At 47.1% G+C, this 19,995-nt stretch overlaps 1 protein-coding gene across 14 annotated transcripts in view; it reads left to right on the forward strand.

Annotated features, from left to right (window-relative positions):
- SLC2A9 (solute carrier family 2 member 9) overlaps positions 1-19,995 on the forward strand; it is a 225,984-nt gene that overhangs the window by 89,509 nt on the left and 116,480 nt on the right. For all 14 annotated transcript variants that reach the window (XR_011538319.1, XR_011538320.1, XR_011538321.1 and 11 more), the window contains one exon: positions 1,406-1,551. Coding sequence is in view for 10 of the 14 variants with exons in the window: in XM_070613243.1 (XP_070469344.1) it covers positions 1,406-1,551 (146 nt within the window). In the remaining 4 variants the exon portion in view is untranslated. The remainder of the gene's footprint in view (positions 1-1,405; positions 1,552-19,995) is intronic.

The following is a 19,995-nucleotide window of genomic DNA, read 5'->3' on the forward strand; positions in this document are numbered from 1 at the left end:
CAAAACTGAGTCCCATGATTTATGTAAAGAGGTGCTGTTAGCTGGTGGGAAGAGTTCAAGTTCTAGAATCAGAGACCTGAACTATTAGGCAAAATAATCTCTTTGGGCATCTCTGGATGTTACTTGGTGATTTGGGAAAGTTACTCAACCTCTCTGTGCTTCAGTTTCCTCATATTTAGAATGGGAATGATAATAGTACACTTACTTCAGAGAGTTATTATGAAAGGTAAATATGTTAATGTACGTGAAGAGGGACGACCCCTGTTACTTGGTAAGGACTATGTGTGTTGGCTATTATTATTACCACCACCACCACCACCACCACCATCTCCATCATCACCATCATCATTCTAACCAGCACCACCAGCACCACCATCACCAACATCACAACTACCACCATCACCATCACCACCACCATCACCATCACCATCACTACCACCATCACCATCACCACCACCATCACCATCACCATCACTACCACCATCACCATCACCATCACCATCACTACCACCATCACCATCACCATCACTACCACCATCACCATCACCATCACTACCACCATCACCATCACCACCACCATCACCATCACTACCACCATCACCACCACCACCACCATCACCATCACCATCACTACCACCATCACCATCACCACCACCATCCATCACTACCACCATCACCACCACCACCACCATCACCATCACTACCACCATCACCACCACCATCACCATCACCATCACTACCACCATCACCATCACCATCACCATCACCATCACTACCACCATCACCACCACCACCACCATCACCATCACCATCACTACCACCATCACCACCACCACCATCACCATCACCATCACTACCACCATCACCATCACTACCACCATCACCATCACTACCACCATCACCACCACCACCACCATCACCATCACTACCACCATCACCATCACTACCACCATCACCATCACCATCACCATCACCACCACCATCACCACCACCACCACCACCACCATCACCATCACCGTCACTACCACCATCACCATCACTACCACCATTACCATCACTACCACCATCACCACCACCACCACCATCACCATCACCATCACCACCACCATCACCATCACTACCACTATCACCACCACCAGTATCACCATCAGCTATTTTCTCTCCTATGAAATCCACCTTCTAGCCAGACTTTACGGATTAAATGAAAAGTGCATACAGAAGCGCTGGCAGTTGGTGCAGAGTGCTGGGACTGGTACTACGTGGCTACAGTGCTATTTGCGTCAAGCGCAAAGCAGAGGGAGGTGCTGCGACCAGCCTTCCCTTAGGAAGAGATCTCTCTCACTGACCAGGGTGGTCCTCCCTTGGAGAAGTCATCTCTCTCACTGCCGCCATGCTTCCTTCGTAGGCATCGCCCTCAGTGCACTCCCCATGTACCTGAGCGAGATCTCGCCCAAGGAAATCCGCGGCTCCCTGGGCCAGGTGACTGCCATCTTCATCTGTGTTGGTGTGTTCACCGGGCAGGTCCTGGGCCTGCCTGAGCTGCTGGGAAAGGTAAGAGTGGCTTCCCGGCCAGCCATGGCCCTTCTCGTTTCATGTCACCATCACAGCTCCCCATGTCCCTTGCAGGATAAAGGGTAGCCCGAGGTGAGCCCTTCCTCCAAAGCCTTGTCCCTGTGTCTTGGACTCCCTGAGCATGCTAGCCTTTCCCTTATGATTGGAGAGAAGTTGTTGTTGTGTTCTTTTGATTGGGTTTGATTTTTTTTTTAGAATAAAAAGAATACATAACAAATTCAAACCTTACAGAATGTTCAAATCCACCCACCCCATATCTTGTTAACTGCTAGGTTAGTATTCATTTAGGCTTTTTTCTTTGCTTAGAGAAACCTGTATAAACATATATCGTTTTTAAAGTGCAGTCATGCCGCACACGTTGTTCTGCAACTTGCTGCTCTCATTGACTATATTTTGGGCATATTTCTGAGATGGTTGCTTAGCTCTACCTCACTCCTGAGTCTTTCTTTCCTATGTAAATATGTAGTTGCACAGTCTGCTGTTTTGGGCTTCCTGTTTTGGAAGCAGGAAGTTTCTGACTTTGAATCCCAGTTCAACAATTTGCTTGCTGTGTGGCCTTGACACAGAGGAATGCCTCACCCAGGTTGGGATGGGGTAGGGTGGGATCAGAGAAGGCTTCCCAGAGGAGGTGGCCTCTAATCTGAGCCCTGAAGGGTGAACAGGAGTTAGGCAGGTGATGATGGGTTTGGAGAGAAGACATTGCAGAGAGAGGGAATAACTAAAGGAAAGGCCCTGGGGTGGGAGCAGGCCTGTGAAAGAACTGGGAGTGGCTGGGGGCTGAGGGAAGAGCAAGCGCTGGGGCTTGAGAGATCAGGGCCCTATTCACTGACATCGTCCTGGGGGATAGGGAGCCCCGGGCAACACTAGAGCAGGGGAGTGACATGGCTAGATCTGAGTTAGAAGGTGGCTTTGGAGGGGGTGAGGGGGCTGTGTTGTAGACTAGGGTGGGAAGAGTAACAAGAGAGGAGAGGACCCCATGGGAGACGGCTGCTGTTGGTGTTCCTGATAAGGAAAGGAGGGAGGGGACTGAGGCAGTTGCCCTGGGGAGAGAGGGGGTGGATTGAGTCCACAGGGCTTTCTGCCTGATTATCCGATGAGGATGAGGGGAGGAGAATGGCTAGGATGCCTCCCAAGGATGCAGAAGCATTCCCTTCCTACCTACACAAGAAGGCCAGGAGGGAAGGAGGAGAGTAAACTTCTAATGAGGGTCCAGTGCCCGCCAGTTCGGGCCCTGGAACAGAGTACAGCTGACAGCCCTGCCCTGTGGGCTGAACCCCAGCAGGAGGAGGCAGCAGCAGAAAGCAGCGGAACAGAGGCGCCCATCGGACGGTGCTTGTGTAAAATACTTACTTGTGATGTCATCAAATCCTCACAGCTGCTTTGTGAGCAGCTCGTACCTGTAGCTGTGGAAATGGAAGCAGAGCGAGCTGAGGTATAGAACCAACCAGTAAAAAAAGCGTTGGAGCCGAGATCAGAACAAGGGTCGGTCTGCTTTCAGACCCACGTACGGGATGTGTCTCCACCGCTCTCCCTCCCTGGAGGTAGCGGGGGACTGAAGGTTCCAGCCCCTCGAATCACAGGACTGGTTCCCCTGGCAGCCAGGCTCCATCCTTAGGTGCTTTCCAAAAGTCACCTCGTTAACAGAAACTCAGGTGTGGTTCAAAGGGGTTTGCTGTGAATATCGAGACACGTTTATCAGTTTATCATTCCTATCTCTTAGGACATTCCAAGAGTTTTAGGGGCTCTGTGCCAGAAATAGGACAAAGACCAAATACTTGTTTCTTATCATAAATCACAATATCATGGTGAGAGCCTCGGTGAGGAGGACACAGGGCCCCTTTGTGCCTGAGCCTTCCTGACCCTGAGCCAGCTCCTGCCTTCATCCACAAAGGTTTATAAGCTGAGGAATCAGGCGTGGTGGACACGTGATGGTGGAACAATGGGAGCTGGTTGGCATTTATCACTTAAAAAAAATGTTTTTTGAATGTTTTGCTAACACTTTTTATTGTGGTAAAATACGCGTAACGCAAGGTTTACCATCGTTTGAAAGTATGTAATTCTATAGTGTTGTGCATGACTTTTTATATTCCAGCTGGGCCAGGTCACCTCAGAGGCATCTGCTTCTGATCTTTTATTATCGGCCTTTTTGGCTTATTATGACTACAATTTTTTTTCTCCTTTGCAAAAGCAGAAGCAACTCACACTTTACATCTGTGATTGTCACATGCACGACAATTTCTGTCACTACTGTGAGTGTATTGGAGACGGTCTCCCATAGCACAATGAAGTCCCACATTAAAGAAATTTTTGCTCTTCGTTTTTAAAGATATTTTAAAATTCTAAAATTGAGCATTATGCGTGTGACAATAAAAACGATATGACAATTACAGCTTCTGTTCTTTAAACATAAAAATGTATTTTAAAGTCAAGGAATAGTACTGGTGTCCTCCAGGAGTAAAATAAATGAATATCAGCCCCAATAAGGCTAAGCTTTTCCTCCTTTGGGAGACTCTCCAATCCCTCGTCACTCCTCACGCTCCTCTTTTGTAAGTCAGCTTGAGGTCCTTTCTGCTACTTGGGTCCTGTCTTAGTCTGTTGGGGCGCCTATAACAAATACTGTACACTGGGTGTCTTATGAACAAAATCTATTCCTCATGGTTCTGGAAGTCTGAGGTCAGGGCGCCATCACGGTGAGGTTCTGGTGAGGGCCCTCTGCCTGCCTTGTCGATGGCCGCCTTCTCTCTGCGTCCTCAAATAGGGGAGAGAGACATCCTCTCTTCCCTGTCTCTTCATATAAAGGCGCTAATCCCATTCTCGAGGGCTCCATGCTCATGACCTAATAGCCTCCCCAAAGCCCCACCCCTTCATGCCATCACCTTGAGGGTTAAGATTTCAACATATGAATTTGGGGGGGGGGACATAAATATTCAGTCCATTACAGGTCCCCAGGTCTTTCTTGAACTTGTCTTCGCTCTTCATTCACTCATTCAGCACATTTGCTGACGACTCAGTTGGATGCTGGTGCTACAGTTTTGAGCATGTCCATGAACTGGGTATATTCCACACCCTTCTGATGTTCACAGTCTGCATGGACTGTGTAACCTTGGGCAGGTCACCCCACCTCTGTGAGCCAGTGTCCTCCTCAGTGGCAGGCGTGCTCACAAGTCCTAAATCCCCAAGCTCCACTCCAGCGTGGCTTCTTCCAGGAAACATCTCTGGCAAACAGTGACACTATTCAGCATGTCCCCAGGACAGACAGCTTGTACACGAGCCTGGACTGTACTATTATTTCTCTTTGCTTCTGCATCTTTTCCCTCCAGTGGATCATGTCATGGAAGCGTATGTACACTAAACCCAGAGGTTTCCAGTTTATTCACTCATTCAGCAAGTATTTAGAAAGCTCCTGCTCTGTGCTAGGTGCTGGGCTGGTGGCTGGTGAGCATGTACCAAGGAGATCAGACTTCTCCCCGCCCTTGGGGGGCTCATAGGGAAGGCAGCTGGCCAGCGATGACCATTGTGATGGGGAAGGGTAGAGCTCCATCCTAGAGCCGGGGGCCAGGGATGGTGTCCTGCAGAAGTGACATTTAGACTCACGCTTCCAGGATGGATAGGGTGTAGCCAGGCCAGGACTGGGGGGGAGAGGCGTTGCAGGCAGAGGGAACAGGTTAAGTGAAGGCCCCGGCATTTGCTCAGAGGCAGAAACCGCAGGGGCTGGAGCTCTGAGATGGGGAGTGTGGTGCCCTGGAGAGGTAGCGGGCCACATCGCGTGGGGCAGGAGGGCCACACCTGTGTTGTAAGTGAGTAAGTGAAGGGTGGGCAAGCTGACGGGCTCGGTGGGGCCTGTGTCAACTGGGGGGACATCCCCTGTCCAATGAGGGCACCACCTACTGTTCCCATGACAGATCTTGGGCCAGGACTGACAGATTTTCTGCTTTTCAAGAGAAGTTAGAAATCCAGATTTTTATGTCATACTTCCTGATTTCTAAATACTGGAAACAAGTTAACCTCTAAAAGAACAAACCAACAAAACCCCTCCCATCTGTGGGCTGGGTCCAGCCTGTGGGCCACTCTCGTACACCCTGATGGGGAGTGTGCGTGCCTGTGAAGGTTTATCTTTATGCAAGAGCAAGGAGAAATCGTTGACAGGTGGAGCAAGGCGACAGCAGATAAGATGTGTACTTTCAAAGAGACTCGGGCTGCCACAGGGAGAAAGGATTGGATGCCAGAGAAGCCCAGAGCAGCTGTGCTGGTCCAGTCGAGAGACGCTGGGGGCTTGGTTTAGAGTGATGGGGGCGGGCGTGGAGACAGGTGGATGAGGCTGCTTAGTGAGCGATGGGATGCGGTGTCTGAGGGAGGAGGAGTCAAGGACGGCATCTGGCAGGTGCCAGATGCTAAGACAGGGAGCCCTGGAGGAGAAGAAGCTTTGCAGGAGTGTAGATGGCAAGGTCACTGAAATGAACTGCCCGGGTCGCAGAGCAACTTGAGGCAGAGCCTGTTTGAGGACCCTGGATTCCTGGGCAGCGGTCCTTGTTCCTTGCAGCAGTGGGCTCAAAGCTTGATGCTGGCCAAGGGGCCCAGCGCCCATGCCCGCCTTCTGGCCCCAAGCCAACCACGACCATGTGCTGTTGGTCCCCAGAGGCTGTCTTTTCCCATTCAGACTGGAATTTTCCAGATAGTCTTGGAGCTGCTTAGGAGGATGTGTAACTCAATAGATGCCTATTTTTCAAATCCATGTTCCATGCTGGGCTTCTGGTCCAGGGAAGAACGGCAAATGGGAAATTTTCATTCTTCTCTTGGGGGATTGGTGATATTCTGGCCAAGTAAGAGCCACAGTTATTTCACTAAGTGTCGGAATTTCCTTTTCTCTATTTTAATTGTATTTCTCATTTACCTTCAAAGACAGACACAACTGAGCTTCTGAAAAAATTAGAGAGAGAGAAGCTGGGCTTCAGTGCAGGCCACGGCTTTGAAATGCAGAGGCTCTGAGAACAGGCTCCCAGAAGGGAGAGGGAAAGAAATGTAGGATTTAACGCTGGTGCCGTGAATTTAATCAAACACACATTGTAAAGCATTGTGGGGTTGAACATTTGTGTGACTTTTTTTTTTTTTTCAAGATTGGCACCTGCGCTGACATCTGTTGCCAATTTTTTTTTTTTTTTTCCTTCTTCTCCCCAAAGCTCCCCAGTACATAGTTGTATATTCTGGTTGTGAGTGCCTCTGGTTGTGCTGTGTGGGACGCCGCCTCAGCATGGCCTGATGAGTGGTGCCATGTCCACGCCCAGGATCCAAACCAGTGAAACCCTGGGCCGCTGAAGCAGAGTGCGTGAACTTAACTACTTGGCCGGCCCCCAGTGTGACTTTTTTTCTGGTGAGGAAGATTGGCCATGAGTTAACATCTGTGCCAGTCTTTCTCTATTTTGTATGTGGGATGGCACCACAGCATGGCTTGATTAGCAGTGTGTAGATCCGTTCCCAGGATCCAAACCCGTGAACCCCCTGGCCGCCGAAGCAGAGCGCATGAACTTAACCACTATGCCACCGGGCGGGCCCCTGAGGTGACATTTTATGTTTCCAAAGGATATTTTTAAAACCATAATAATTAGCTATCTCTCCTGAAGTGATGAAGAAGAAAAGAACTTAGGTGAAAATTGAAGGCAGAAGTGTGAGAAGACAGGGGAATGACTTGAGGTCAGAACTGAATGATTCCCCAGGTGGGAGAATGGCCATTTTCAGCAGGTAGCACCCAGGGAAGAAGCAGGAGTCGGAGTTCTTCAAGGTCCTAACAGGGCAGACTTCACATCCAACTTCTGTCCGTTTTGTTCCTCGATAGAAATATTTAGTGCTCAGCTTAGAACATTTAGAAAATATAGAAAAGGAAGTAAAGCCACTTGAAATTCTGCCATGTTGGGGGGGTGGCCACTTTTAATATTTTGGGCCGTTTCTCTCTGCATTTCTATATATCTGTTATGCGGTAGAGAGAGTACTGTGTGTAGCCTCGTGTTTTGCTTTTAAAAGATGACTTACCGTCTCATCAAAACCATTTCTCCATATCAGTAAAGATTCTTTGCAGACACCTATTTTTAAAATAGTGTAAATAAATGTTTGGGTTAGCGTCATATTCCGTCAGAGAGCTGCACTGTAATATTGACCGTTGTTGAATGCCTTTGCTGCTTCTGAATTTTCACCAACATGCACAATATTGAGACAAACCTCTCTTGTAAATCTTAAACTCCTTCCTATTTACTTACTTGTTTGATTTTTATGATTATGATGCATCCATACCCATTGTACACAATTTGGGAGAATTTAGGAAATAAAAACATTAAAATGTCTGTATCTCACCATTTCTGGATAAACACTTGCGGCTTGCGGCCGCATTGCTCCAGTCTCGGCCTCTGTGGTCACACTGCCTTCTCCTCTTCTCTCTGGGGTAGGATTTCCCTTGGTCTCCTCTGATAAGGACACCTGTGAGAGCCCTTAGCGCCCACCCAGATAACCCAGGATAATCTCTGCATCTGGAGGTCCTCACCTGCAGAATCTTTTTTTTGCCACATAATTTAATCACAGGTTCCAGGGACCTGGATATCTTCTAGACGACCGTTACTGAGCCCATCACAATAAGTCAGTCAGTTTTCAAGTATTTCTTCTGTAAACATCTCTCTATTCATGTACTTTCCTCATGTGTCATTGGGATGTTAATGATTCTCTTAGTAATTTTTACAACCTCTTTTGCTATTAAGGATATTAACCCTTTGATATATTTGGAGCAAATATTTTTATGGCCATTTTTTTACTTTTCATTTCCTTTTTATTTTCAATGTGTGAATTATAAAAAATATTTTTATGTAGCTAAGTCTTTCTTTTCCTTTGAAATTTCTTGCACTGATTTTTAGCTTAGAAATCTCTTCCCCTTTCAGGAGTACGATGAATCCTCTGTATGTGTTTGTGGGTTGTTTATGATATCAGTTTTTACATTTAATTCTTAAAATCTTTTGGGTTATTTTAGAATATGGTTGAAGCCTTTAAATTTTTTCCCGACCTCTGTTACCACTTTTCCTAAACTATTCATTAATCCAAACAACATTTCCCCCATTGATTTTTGAGGTTTCCTAACCACACATTAAATTCATACTATTCATGAGTTTCTGCCCTGAACCATTCACTTGGTTCCTTCTATTTCTATCCTAGTGCCCACACTGCGTTGTTGTTGTTATTGTCACTTGATTACATGTTTAATACTGTCCTCACTAGTCTTTATTTTCAAAACTGTGCCGGAAACATTCACTTGTTTATTCTCCTGTGGGAACTTGAAAACTATTTCCTCATTTTCCAACACAAACAGAAATGTCATTGAAATGGTTATTGCAAGTGTGTTGAACTGATTCATTAATTTGAACCCAACTGAGATTGTTTTTCATCATTCATTGTTTCCATTGGGAAGCCTGTCACGCCTTCCTCTTCATTTGGGCTCTCCTTTGTAGCCCTTGGTTTCTATTGCTGTTGTATTTCCAACTAAGAAATAGAAACTGTAATTTTCTTGTTAATTACTTAGATATTTTTGTTGTTTTTAAAAGACTGGCACCTGAGCTAACATCTATTGCCAGTCTTCTTTCCTTTTTTTTTTTCTTCTTCTTCTTCCCAAAGCCCCCCAGTACCTAGTTGTATATTCTAGTTGTAGGTTCTTCTGGTTGTGGCATGTGGGACGCCACCTCAGCATGGCTTGATGAGTGGTGCCATGTCCGCACCTAGGATCTGAACTGGTGAAACCCTGGGCCACTGAAGCAGAGCACACGAACTTAACCACTCGACCGTGAGGCCGGTCCCCAGATATTTCCTATCTTGTTGCTGCTATTAGAATTTTTTTCCATTATGTTTTCTAACAAAATACAGGAAAGTTACTGATTGTATATGATAACCTGGAACTCTCTTTTGCTTTCTAATGGTTTTTGTTTGTTTGTTTGTTTACCTAGATGATTCAAATGAAGGATTATTGATAGCATCTGCAAAAAGTGATAATTTTGTCCCCTCCTTTCTCATAGTTATACCTCTTATTTCCTTCTACTGACTTTCATGTCTTATTGCATTGGCCAGGATATGTTAACAATATTGACTGTAGTAGGCATCTTTGTTTTTTCCTGATTTCTTGGGAATACCTATTGCCTTTCACTATTAAGTATGTTAATTATTATTAATTTGAAATGGATATTATTTATCTTGGTAAGGAATTATCTCTCTTAGTTTTTATAAACTATCAGCAATATGTAAAATATCTCCAGATTTTTATTAGGCTATTGGTGCTTTTTTGTTACCTGACAATCAATTATTGGATATGTTGTATTATTGGAGTGTCTTGTCTTAAAGCATCCTTACCTTCCTGGGTTACATCTTTCTTGGTCATTGTGGAGTGTTCTTTTGATATGTTGTTAAATTTGATTCATCATTATCCTGTTTAGAATTTATATACTTATATCTATAGATGAGATTTGTCTGTAGTTTTCAATGTTGAACTCATGTTTTTATTTATCTTTTACTCATTCTAGAACAGATTATGTAACATTAGCTGGTAATTAAAGTATCAAAAGACCTTGCTAGTAAAACCATTTCAACCTAGTCTTTTCAGGAAGAGATTCTTTGAGGAAATTTTATCAGTTTCTTCTTTAATTAACAATCTGATCTTTTGCTTTTGAGTCAGTTTTGCTAATTTTTGTCTTTTCAATACTCACTTATTTCATTCAGACTTTCAAATATGTTTGCAAATATGCATACAACTGTATGAGTTTTCGTGTCCTCCATGTCTATTCTTTGTATCCTCTCTCGTCTTAATTTTATTTACTTGATTTCACTCTTTTTAAAAATAAAATTTCCAAATGGTTGTCTCTAATTTTGTTATTTGAAAGACTAAAGTCTGTTATCTATTTTATTGCTTTCCAATTTTATTCGTTTCTGCTTTGTCATTATTATTCATACATTTTTTCTCTGAACATAGATTTGCCAACATTCCTCAAATTTTAATAGGCTACTTTCTCAATGTTCTAAATAGTTTGTCATTTGATTCTGTATTCCCGACAGTTAGTTATTTAGAACAATTTTTTCAGTTCCCAAGTGGATGTGACTTCGTTGTTGTCAGTCACTGCCAGTTTTGTTTTGTCGTAGGAGAAAGTAATCTGTAAACTTCTCCTTTGGGGACACATTAAGGCTACTCTGTGACCAGTTTGTGATCAACTTTTATAAATATTCTGTGTTTGCTGAAGGGCGGTCGCTCTTTCTTAGCACATTATAACATACCGACCTGGCATTACAAAATGATCACAATCATTATTGCTAATCTACCAAATACATGGGCCCTCATACCAGAAAAATTCCCCAGGAGCTTAAAAAGAGGTGACAAAATGCGGCTCTGTAAAGAATGAACTCCAGAGGGAAGGGCGGAGCGGCCCAGCTGTGGCACAGTGGAGCGCAGTGGGTGTTTGGGTTTTGCTGCTGACAGCCTGGTCTGCATCCCAGCACCGCCGCCCACGTGCTGTGGGACTTGGAGTAAGTGACTGAACCTCTCTGAGCCTGTTTTCTTACCTATTCAATGGGGTTACATTGGCACCTGTTTCATGGGGCTTTTGTAAGGCTTGAAGAGGGAAATATATATCAAGCATTTCACCCGGTGCCTGGAGCTGGTGCTAAATTGATGTCAGCCAAAATCTCATTTAATTCGTGTAGCAGTACTTGGAAATAAGTATTATTGCTTTCTATTTTACAGATTAAAGGCTCAGCCTCAGAGAGGTTTAATCATTACCCCTGGTGACTGTGGAGGCTGAGCTTCCTGGCTCTGAAGTGTGTGCCCTCTTTGCAGTAGGACCAGCATCCTGCCTGGCTGGTGGGGGGCGTGGGGAGGCAGCCCCGAGTTGAGGGTCCTGACACAGGAAGGAGGCAGGCCAGTCCTTCTCAGGCTGCTATTTTTCTCTGTGGACCTGGCCCCTGAGTGCCAGAAAGCACTTCTTTTCTGTGAGCATTTGATCTAGAACTCTCTGGACTTCATTTGAGCCCAGGAAGAAAAGAATGCTTGATTTTTATAAGAATATAAAAAGGAACCTATTCATTCATTTTAAAGTGATTGCATCCCCAAACAGCCCAACACCACTCTCACCGGATGAGAGTCGTCTTTATTCTCCAGGGACTTAGAAATCACACCTTTCTCTCTGAAATGAAGAATCTCATTTTGAGGCGTGACCCAGGTGTTTTCCGCAGCTGGAGAAAACGTTCAGATGTGTCGGGAGCAGCCACACGATGAAGTCCCTTTGATGGGAAATAAGAAGAAAGAAAATTAGAGACTGTCACCTCTGCATTCTTCCTGCCACTCTGAGTTCCTCTCAGGCTGACGTCCAAACTCCTTCAAATGACAATAGAGCTCTGAATCTTCTCTTTTAGGTAATTCACGCTCTTCAGATGGGGCCATGTCCGTCCTGTTAGCTTCCTCTCTCGGCTGTAATTACTGGTCTTCCTCTGTGACAGTAGGAAAAAGAATAACGTTCTGTTGGGAAGGGCTGTGCTGTTGGTCAGGGGTTAGAGCTGATGTCTGGAAATCGCAATCTTGAGGGTTTATTTAGGGACCCGTCACAGCTGTAGTCACTGTGTTGCCGTGCAGGATCCTCACAGTGTGGTCCCTGCCCTGACAGTTCCTGTGCCTCTGAGACTCTGGGGTGAGGCGCAGCAATCTGTTTTAACAAGCCCTCCGGTGGATCTGACTCCCGTTTAAGTTTGAGAACTCCCAGGAGCGTGATTCAGAGCGAGGACTCCAGGACTGATGGCTGCGTTTGGATCCCAGCTCTACCACTTACTAGCTCTGTGACCTGGGCAGGTTACTTAACCTATCTGTGCCTCAGTATCTTTGTTGGTAGATGGGGATAAGTGTGCACAGCTCACTTGTACAGTTCTTAGGACAACGGCTAGCACAGAGGAATCACCTCTAAATATTACTCTGTTCAACTTCACCCTGTGCAAGGTGTGTGCCGGATGCTCGACCTGCGTCCCCTCTGTGCTGTGAGCCATCAGAGTTCGTTGCTGCCACCTCAGTCTTCCCCAAACAACACTGTCCTCTCAGAGACTTGCTTTGCTCTGTTTCGGAGTCGAGTGGTCATTCACCTGCTGGTCTTTCCCAGGAACGGGGTGAGAGGTCTCATCTTTGTACCATCATAGATCTGACATTGGGGTCTGTGATGTTTAGATGCTCCCTAAATGTGGAAGAAATGCAAAAAGTTTCCTTGACCTCGGATGATGAAGATGATGCTGTGACTTCGGGGGAGTCAGCTCTCCTGACCCCAAGCTCCTCAGCACTGAAAGGAGGGGCTTGCATTAACGTCGCTCCGGAGCTCCCGTCTGCTTGAGCTGCTGGCTTGGTGGCTGGTGCTTGGTGGTGACCGTGTCCCCCTGGGCTGGGGCACTTCAGACACTTGGTCAGCTCAGCTGATCTTGGTCTGCAAGCAAGGAAGACTGAAGGGCTACGAAGATAAATATAGTAGTTCTTGAAGCCATGTCATCTGGAATGTTAAAGAAGACCTTTGAAACTTGCTGAACTTTGCTGTCCTATCTTGAAGACAGCCTCAGGGGAAGACGATTGGTTCAGCTGCCCTACGAGCAGGTGGCCTGGAGTGGGGGTCGGAAGAGAGAGAATTTGCTGAGCCCCATAGAGGGAAAGGTGGGTGGCTCTGGAAGTGGCTTGGTCATGGGGCTGCTGCCCGGTAACTCCTGTGGCCCCGGCAGCCAGGCTGGTATTGCCTCGGAGCGAAGCCTTGAAGGCAGAATAATTCAGCAAAGGTCAGGCAGAGAGCAGGGTCGTGCATCATCAGACTGGGCCCCAAGTCTGATACTTCACATGCACTGTGGGTCAGGCTCTGTTCTAAGCTCGTTCAGCGTGCTAACTCATGGAATCTGTGCAGCGACCCTGTGAATTAGTTACCATCGATATCATCCCCACTTCACAGATGAGAACACTGAGGCACAGGTCAGTTAACAAACGTGCTCAAGTCACGCAGGTAGCAAGTGGCAGAGCTGAGATTCGAACTCACTGCTAGAATCCCCACTGTTGCCATTCCAGCCTTGGCCTTTCTTGGGCAGAACCCAGCTCAGCAGAAGTGCTTGTAACAAAATGCTCCCTGCCCGTGGCCAGCTCTGCCTGTGTGGGTGGTCTGGTTATAACACGTTCCCTTCAACAAATGCTTCTGAAAAAGCAAAGGCACCACCTCCAGGTGTTGGCCATTTTGTCCTCATCCCCACCTCATGGGGCCATCGGAAAGACAGTAAGATGGATCTGAAATGCTCTGTGAGCTGCATATCGCTGTACAGATGTGCAAGTGGGTGATATATGCAGCCTCCAGGGCTCCTTGTGCAACGGCTCATCCTCTCCGGGGATGGTGACATCGTTAGACCCATTTCTCAGATGAGGAGGGCCAAGTCTCAGAGACAGGCAGCCCCTGAGGCCTGTCTGGGCTGCAGAGGAGGAGCGTGCCCTCAGCTCCTGGCCTCCAGGCCCAGCCCCGTCCACTGTTCTGCGTAGTGGCCACTATCTCTTGGGCACAGGTCCTGAGCTATCTCATGCAGTCCCCACTGTCACCTGGGGGGAGGGGAGCCTTACCGGGAGAGAAGTGAGGAGACCTCGGAAGCTGAGCAACCTGCCAAGATCGCTAGCTCAGTCCCATCCTGATCTTTGATTGGCCTGACTGTCTCATGCAGTCACTTAGCGTCTCTCAGCCCCAGTGTCCCCATTTGGAGAATGGGGATGAGGCTTTGGTCACACAGCTGGGGAGATGGGAGGTGGGGCAGGAGGACCAGAGTTTGCCGAGCCGTGGGCTTTCTCCATGTCATGTCACCTGACCCGTGCCCCCACCTGGGAAATTGGTTCTCTTATCCCCCCATTTGACAGGTTAGAAGATGGAGACTGAGTGGGGAAACTCCTCCAGGAACTGTCTGCCTCATGATCTTGGACATGGTGTGGACCTGGGGAGGGGTAGGTGTTACTAATACATTATCGTATGTGAGACCCCCTGGCACAGTGCTTGGTCCTTCCTTTCCTCTCCCTGAGGACAGGAGTATCCAACTCACCTCCCATCCTCTGAGCATGGTGTGTGCCCACCACCTAGAAGACACGCAGAAGATACTATTGAATAAATGGGTAAAAGCTCCTCCCCCGTTTCCGGAGGGGTTTCCCTGTGTCGGGAGCTGTGCTGAGCTCTTCACCAGTGTTGTCTGATGTGAGCCCCACAGCACACAACAATCCTACAGGACGTGATTGCTATTATCATACCAAGTGGCAGATGAGCAAACCGAGGCCACACAGTAGTAGGGGTCCCAGCCAGGACTCAGCCTGCGCAGTCTAGCTCAGACCGCTGTTGATATCACCCTGCCTGTCTGTAACTAAAGCAGTGCGGCCCAGGACTCCCACTTTATGGGGAGCCACTGCCCCAGAACCAGGGCACAACATTTGGGGAGCTCAGGGATGCTGCGTCCAGATTTGTGTTGTGATCAGGCGCCCCCTACTGTCTGCAGTGGGCAGGAGCCCAAGCCCCTGTTTGGACCAGTTTGCCCACTGGTGATGTATTCATTCATTCGGCAAACATTTATTGAGCGCCTCCTGTGTGCCTGGCACTGTTCTGGGCTCTATCCAGCAGTGAAGAAAACAGACAAGGATCCCTGCCCTCCTGAACCTTGCATTGTAGTGGAAGACACAGATCAGAGACTAATATATGAGGTCGGACGGTGGTGAATGCCGTGAAGCTGTGAAGCAGAACAAAGCAGGAAGGAGCGGGGAGGCCTCCAGGGCTGAGACAGGTCCCTGGGGAAGGATCCTCCCCCCCCCCCCCCAGAGATCCTTACCTAAACTGTCGTCTTCCTGCTCCCTGCTGGTGCTGCCCATCCACCTCCATCTCCATCTCATGCAGCCTCCCTGCCCCCCACTGACTGCCCCTAAATTCAGGCCCTCCTACCCCGCCTCTGGACCACCGCTGAGGACTTGCACCCATCATCTCTACCTGTTATCTCCATATAATTCCAATCAACTCATTTTGCTCAAATCAACCAACATTCATTGAGCATCCCCGATGGGCCAGACCCCACAGAGATGAGTCAGTCAAAGTCCCACCTGCAAGGAGCTCATTGCTAGAGGGGCAGATAGATGGGATCTCGGACAGTGGTGGCCCATGTCCGAGTAAGCCCGGGGCTGGAAGGACCATGGGGACAGCCCTAACACAGCAGGGGAGGGCCAGGGAAGCCTTTCTGGAGAAGGTTGTGTCCACCCGAAGGGCTAGGGGACAAGTAAGTAATGAGGTGGGAGGGAAGCGAAATACCATTCCAGGCAGAGCAAACAGCCAGTGCAAAAAAGTGAAAATAAGAAGATTTAGGGGCTGGCCCAGTGGCATAGGGGTTAGGTTTGCACACTCTGCTTCCACGGCCCGGGGTTTCCTGGGTTCGGATCCTGGACTCGGACCTACACACTGCTTGTCAAGCCATGCTGTGGTGGTGTCCCACATATGAAACAGAGGAAGATTGGCACAGATGTTAGCTCAGGGCTAATCTTCCTCACCAAAAAACAAAGAAAAAAGTAAACAATAAGATTGAGAGAGAGTTAGGCACATTTGGAAACAGAGTGGCTCAATAAAAGCCCCAGGGAGGCAACGACAAGAGATGAGGAGGAGGACAGGTCAGCCGGGGTCACATTCACCCCACCCCTCCATGCCCCTGTCATTTCAGTCACCTCTGCCCACCCCACTTCCTATGACAGGGCTTCAGCCGGGTCACCCCAAGCCCCTCCCCGGGAGGGTGGGATGCAGGGTGGCAAATGCTGCGACTTGGAAGTCAGAAAGTTGGAAATTTCCTGCCTCTGCTGCTTCACAGCTGTGTAGATGGGACAAGTTACTTCAATTCTCTGAGTCTCAGTTTCTGTATCTGTAAAATGGGCACAATAGTACATCCTCCATGGAGTTAGTGTGTAATCACTAGAAGAGATGCTGTGTATGAAAGTGCTTGTCCCTGAATTCTATAAATAGTTGCCATCTGCCTTGCCATGGCTCCTGTGTCTGCCACATGAAGCCCCAGTTCCTTGGTCTGGCATTCAAGGCCCCTGAATTTGGGCCCAATCTCCAATTCTAATGCCTCAAACCTCCAGCACCGTTCAACTGCCCAGACTTTCCTAACCACCCCTCCTGCTCTCCCACCATCCGGTAATCCTGCCATTGCCTCACCCGACATCGTTGATTCTCTCTTCACCCCTCAGTCCACATCCCTTAGCGTTCAAGAAAGACCCAACTCAAACGCTCCACACTCCAGCAGAGGAGTGTAGTGGAACAGCCCTTCTGAAAATAGAAGCCAAACACCACTCGAGCTTGGCCTGATGCTCCCGCAAAAGTTTTCGCTCACTCGGTTAAGTTCTCATAATAGACGTTTCTCGTGCCTTCTGTCTGATAGGGTAACATCGACGTGCCCTTTCTTCGTGCTCCTCTCTGACTTCACCCTGACTGTGGGCCCACTGGGGCCGGACCCACCTTTCCCCCCAGATCCACCTGTCTGTCCCTGCCCTGCCCCGTGTGGAGCGGCTGTCACTGGCATTGTTGACGGGCTGAAGCAGCATTTCATCAGGGGGCCCGCAGCCTCTTTTATGAGCTTAATTGGATGGAGGGCGCTACCTGGGGCGAGAGAAGGCAGAGCTTGTTTTCCAGGCTGAAGGGCCCTTTTGTTTCTTCAGTGGCAGTCTGTGCGGGTTAATGGAGTCTGAGAGGCGTGGGTAGGCGCAGGGCCCCGGGGAGATGCAGACCCAGACGCTGCGCTTCCGTAATTGAATGAGGCAGATGTTGCTTCTGGCAGATTCCTAGTCCTAATGTGTATCTGGAACAATAAGACTCCTCTCACATGTACCTTGACCTCTGAGCTTCCCCACCAGCACCCACTGGGAACGGTTCCTTTCTGTGCTTTGAATGCTGAGGGGAGAATGTCACCCGGTTCGCCTGGGTCCCTGCCCAGGAGGGCTCTGTGTTGAAAATGACAATGATTTGAAAGAAATGATCCGTCATCACCCACTCCCCCCACACACCCCCTTCCAGCTCTTAGACCCGCCCGGGATGTGACTCAGCCCCGCCCCGAGAGTCAGAACATTCGGGTTTCTCAGCCCCAGACCAGTTCTGGTTGCGAGGGTGAATGACAGCAAATGTTGCTGAGTGCATAGACCAGGGAGTCACCACTTGGAATCTCGGGGCATGAGGCGAGGGGCAGGGTGAGTGAAACTCCAGAAAAGTGCCTTGAATAAAAATTATTCAGATCTGAACTTCATATTTGATTTAAAACAAATTTTAGATTATTTTAGTCAAAGCATTGCATGCAAATAGTTAAAAAAAAAAAATCCAGTAGTACTAAAAGGCTTACAGTGAATAACAGAGGTCCACGGCTCCACCCCCTCCAGCCTTTGCAACTCTTTCAGCTGTGATTTGGCAATTCCTCCATATTTGAAGATAATTGGAGCCAGTTCCTTATAATAAAGCCATATCTGTATATCTATAGCTAAATAATTGGTTATGACACTACTTGTAGATTCACTGGTTTTAGACTTTTTCATTGATGTCCTATGGTAATAGTTGAGGTCAAAGCATAGTTACCCCACTATCCCTCTCTTCACCTTTCTCATCATACCACTGCAGTTACAGCACAGTTTTTTTTTATTAATTCAGTGGTTAATATTTATATTATTATGACTATATACCCTGATTACTTTTTGTACTTTCTTTTCTCATGCAACTTTTTGTTTTTCCTGGAGTTGATAATTCTTTTGTTCTTATTTCTCACTTGCTTAGTTTTCTGTGTACCCAGAGTTGAGTTTTTCCAAATGCTCTAACACTAGACACTTGGCAATAAATTTGAAAAATGCTGAACTATATCACAGATGTTCTATCAATTCTATTTTTAGATTATTTTAATGTAAACCAGTTGTTTCTAGTCCCGGTCCAGAGCTGTCCCCCTGGGTCTGTCATGTCTCTCTCCTGGGCAGGGTCCATTCTTCCCTGGGCCCCATGTCTTCCTCTTTTTGGTTTATTTTCTTGTTCTGCTGACTCATTGTCTTTGGTACTTTCCTAAGAAAACATCCAGGGAAGGCAAATCTTTTGAGACTTTCCATGTCTGAAAATGGCTTTATCCTACACTTACACCCAATAGATGGTGAGGTTGGATAGAGAACTGCTGGATGAGGATAATTTTCCTCAGAATTTCGAAGGCGTTCCTCCACTGTCCTTTAGTATCTGGCAGTGTGATGAGAAATCTGATGCCTTTCTTATTTCTGCTCACCTCTAAGTAAACTATTGTTTACTTCCGGGAGCTTTTACAATCTTCTTTTTATCTCTTGTTTTGGAATTTTACAATTGTATCCTTCAGTGTGGGTCTCTTTCACTGTGCAGAGCTCTGGGTAATCCCTGTCAGTCTTCTGAGTTGTCTCCTTTCATTCTGAGAGATTTTCTTATGTCACTATCATGGCCTTGAAGACTTACTGTTGTTAAAATGTCAGTTCACCTCACGGTCGTCAATGATTCCTATGCAATCCCAATCAAAATCCGTTCAGCCTTTTGTTTTTTCGTGTAAAACAGATGAGCTGATTCTAAAATTTCTATGAAGATAAAAGGTCCTAGAATAGTCAAAGCAATTTTGAAAAGGAAGAACAATGTTGGAGGTCTTGTACCACCTGGATTTAAGACTCACTATAAAACCACAGTGATCAGAACAGTGTGGTATGGCAAAACAATAGAAAATAGATCAATGGAACAGAACAGAGAGATCTAAACATATATGGCCAATGGATTTCCAACCAAGGTGTCAAGGTGATTCAAGGTGGACAGAGTGACCTTTTCAATAAATGGTGCTGGAACAACTGGCTATGGGAAGAAATAAAAGTAGGAGACAGACGTTGAGCCTGTCTGGCCGTGACTGAGGGTAGGAGGTGGTCTGGGCTCCAATTCCCTGCTTGCTTCTCCGAGAGAGAAGCCGCCAGATGAACGGGGCAGCATGGCTGTATTTCCCTGGGAATATGCATAATCTTAAAACTTTTACTTGTTCTAGGAAATGCACACATTTTAAACCATGCTTTCCTTGATGTAAACATTATGTTTTCAAGTTGAAGAGCTTAGGTTTGGGAAATGTCACCTAAGGAATGGCCCATTACCCAAACTCCAGATCCTATCCTCACTCATTAAAAGAAAAAACACAGGGAATCTGTTGCTTCAAAATTTATGCCGTGGTGTTACTCAAAATATTTATTGGGAATCTGATATGTCTAGAAGGAACAACAGAGCTGGCCTGGTCCAATCTCCTCATTGGACTGATGAGGACATGGAGGCCAGAGGGAAGTGACTTGCTCTAAGACATGCCACTAATGAGTGACATAATGATGTTAATAGAGATAGTATC

The sequence above is a fragment of the Equus przewalskii genome, chromosome 3, assembly GCF_037783145.1.
Source record: "Equus przewalskii isolate Varuska chromosome 3, EquPr2, whole genome shotgun sequence".
Classification (NCBI taxonomy): domain Eukaryota; kingdom Metazoa; phylum Chordata; class Mammalia; order Perissodactyla; family Equidae; genus Equus; species Equus przewalskii.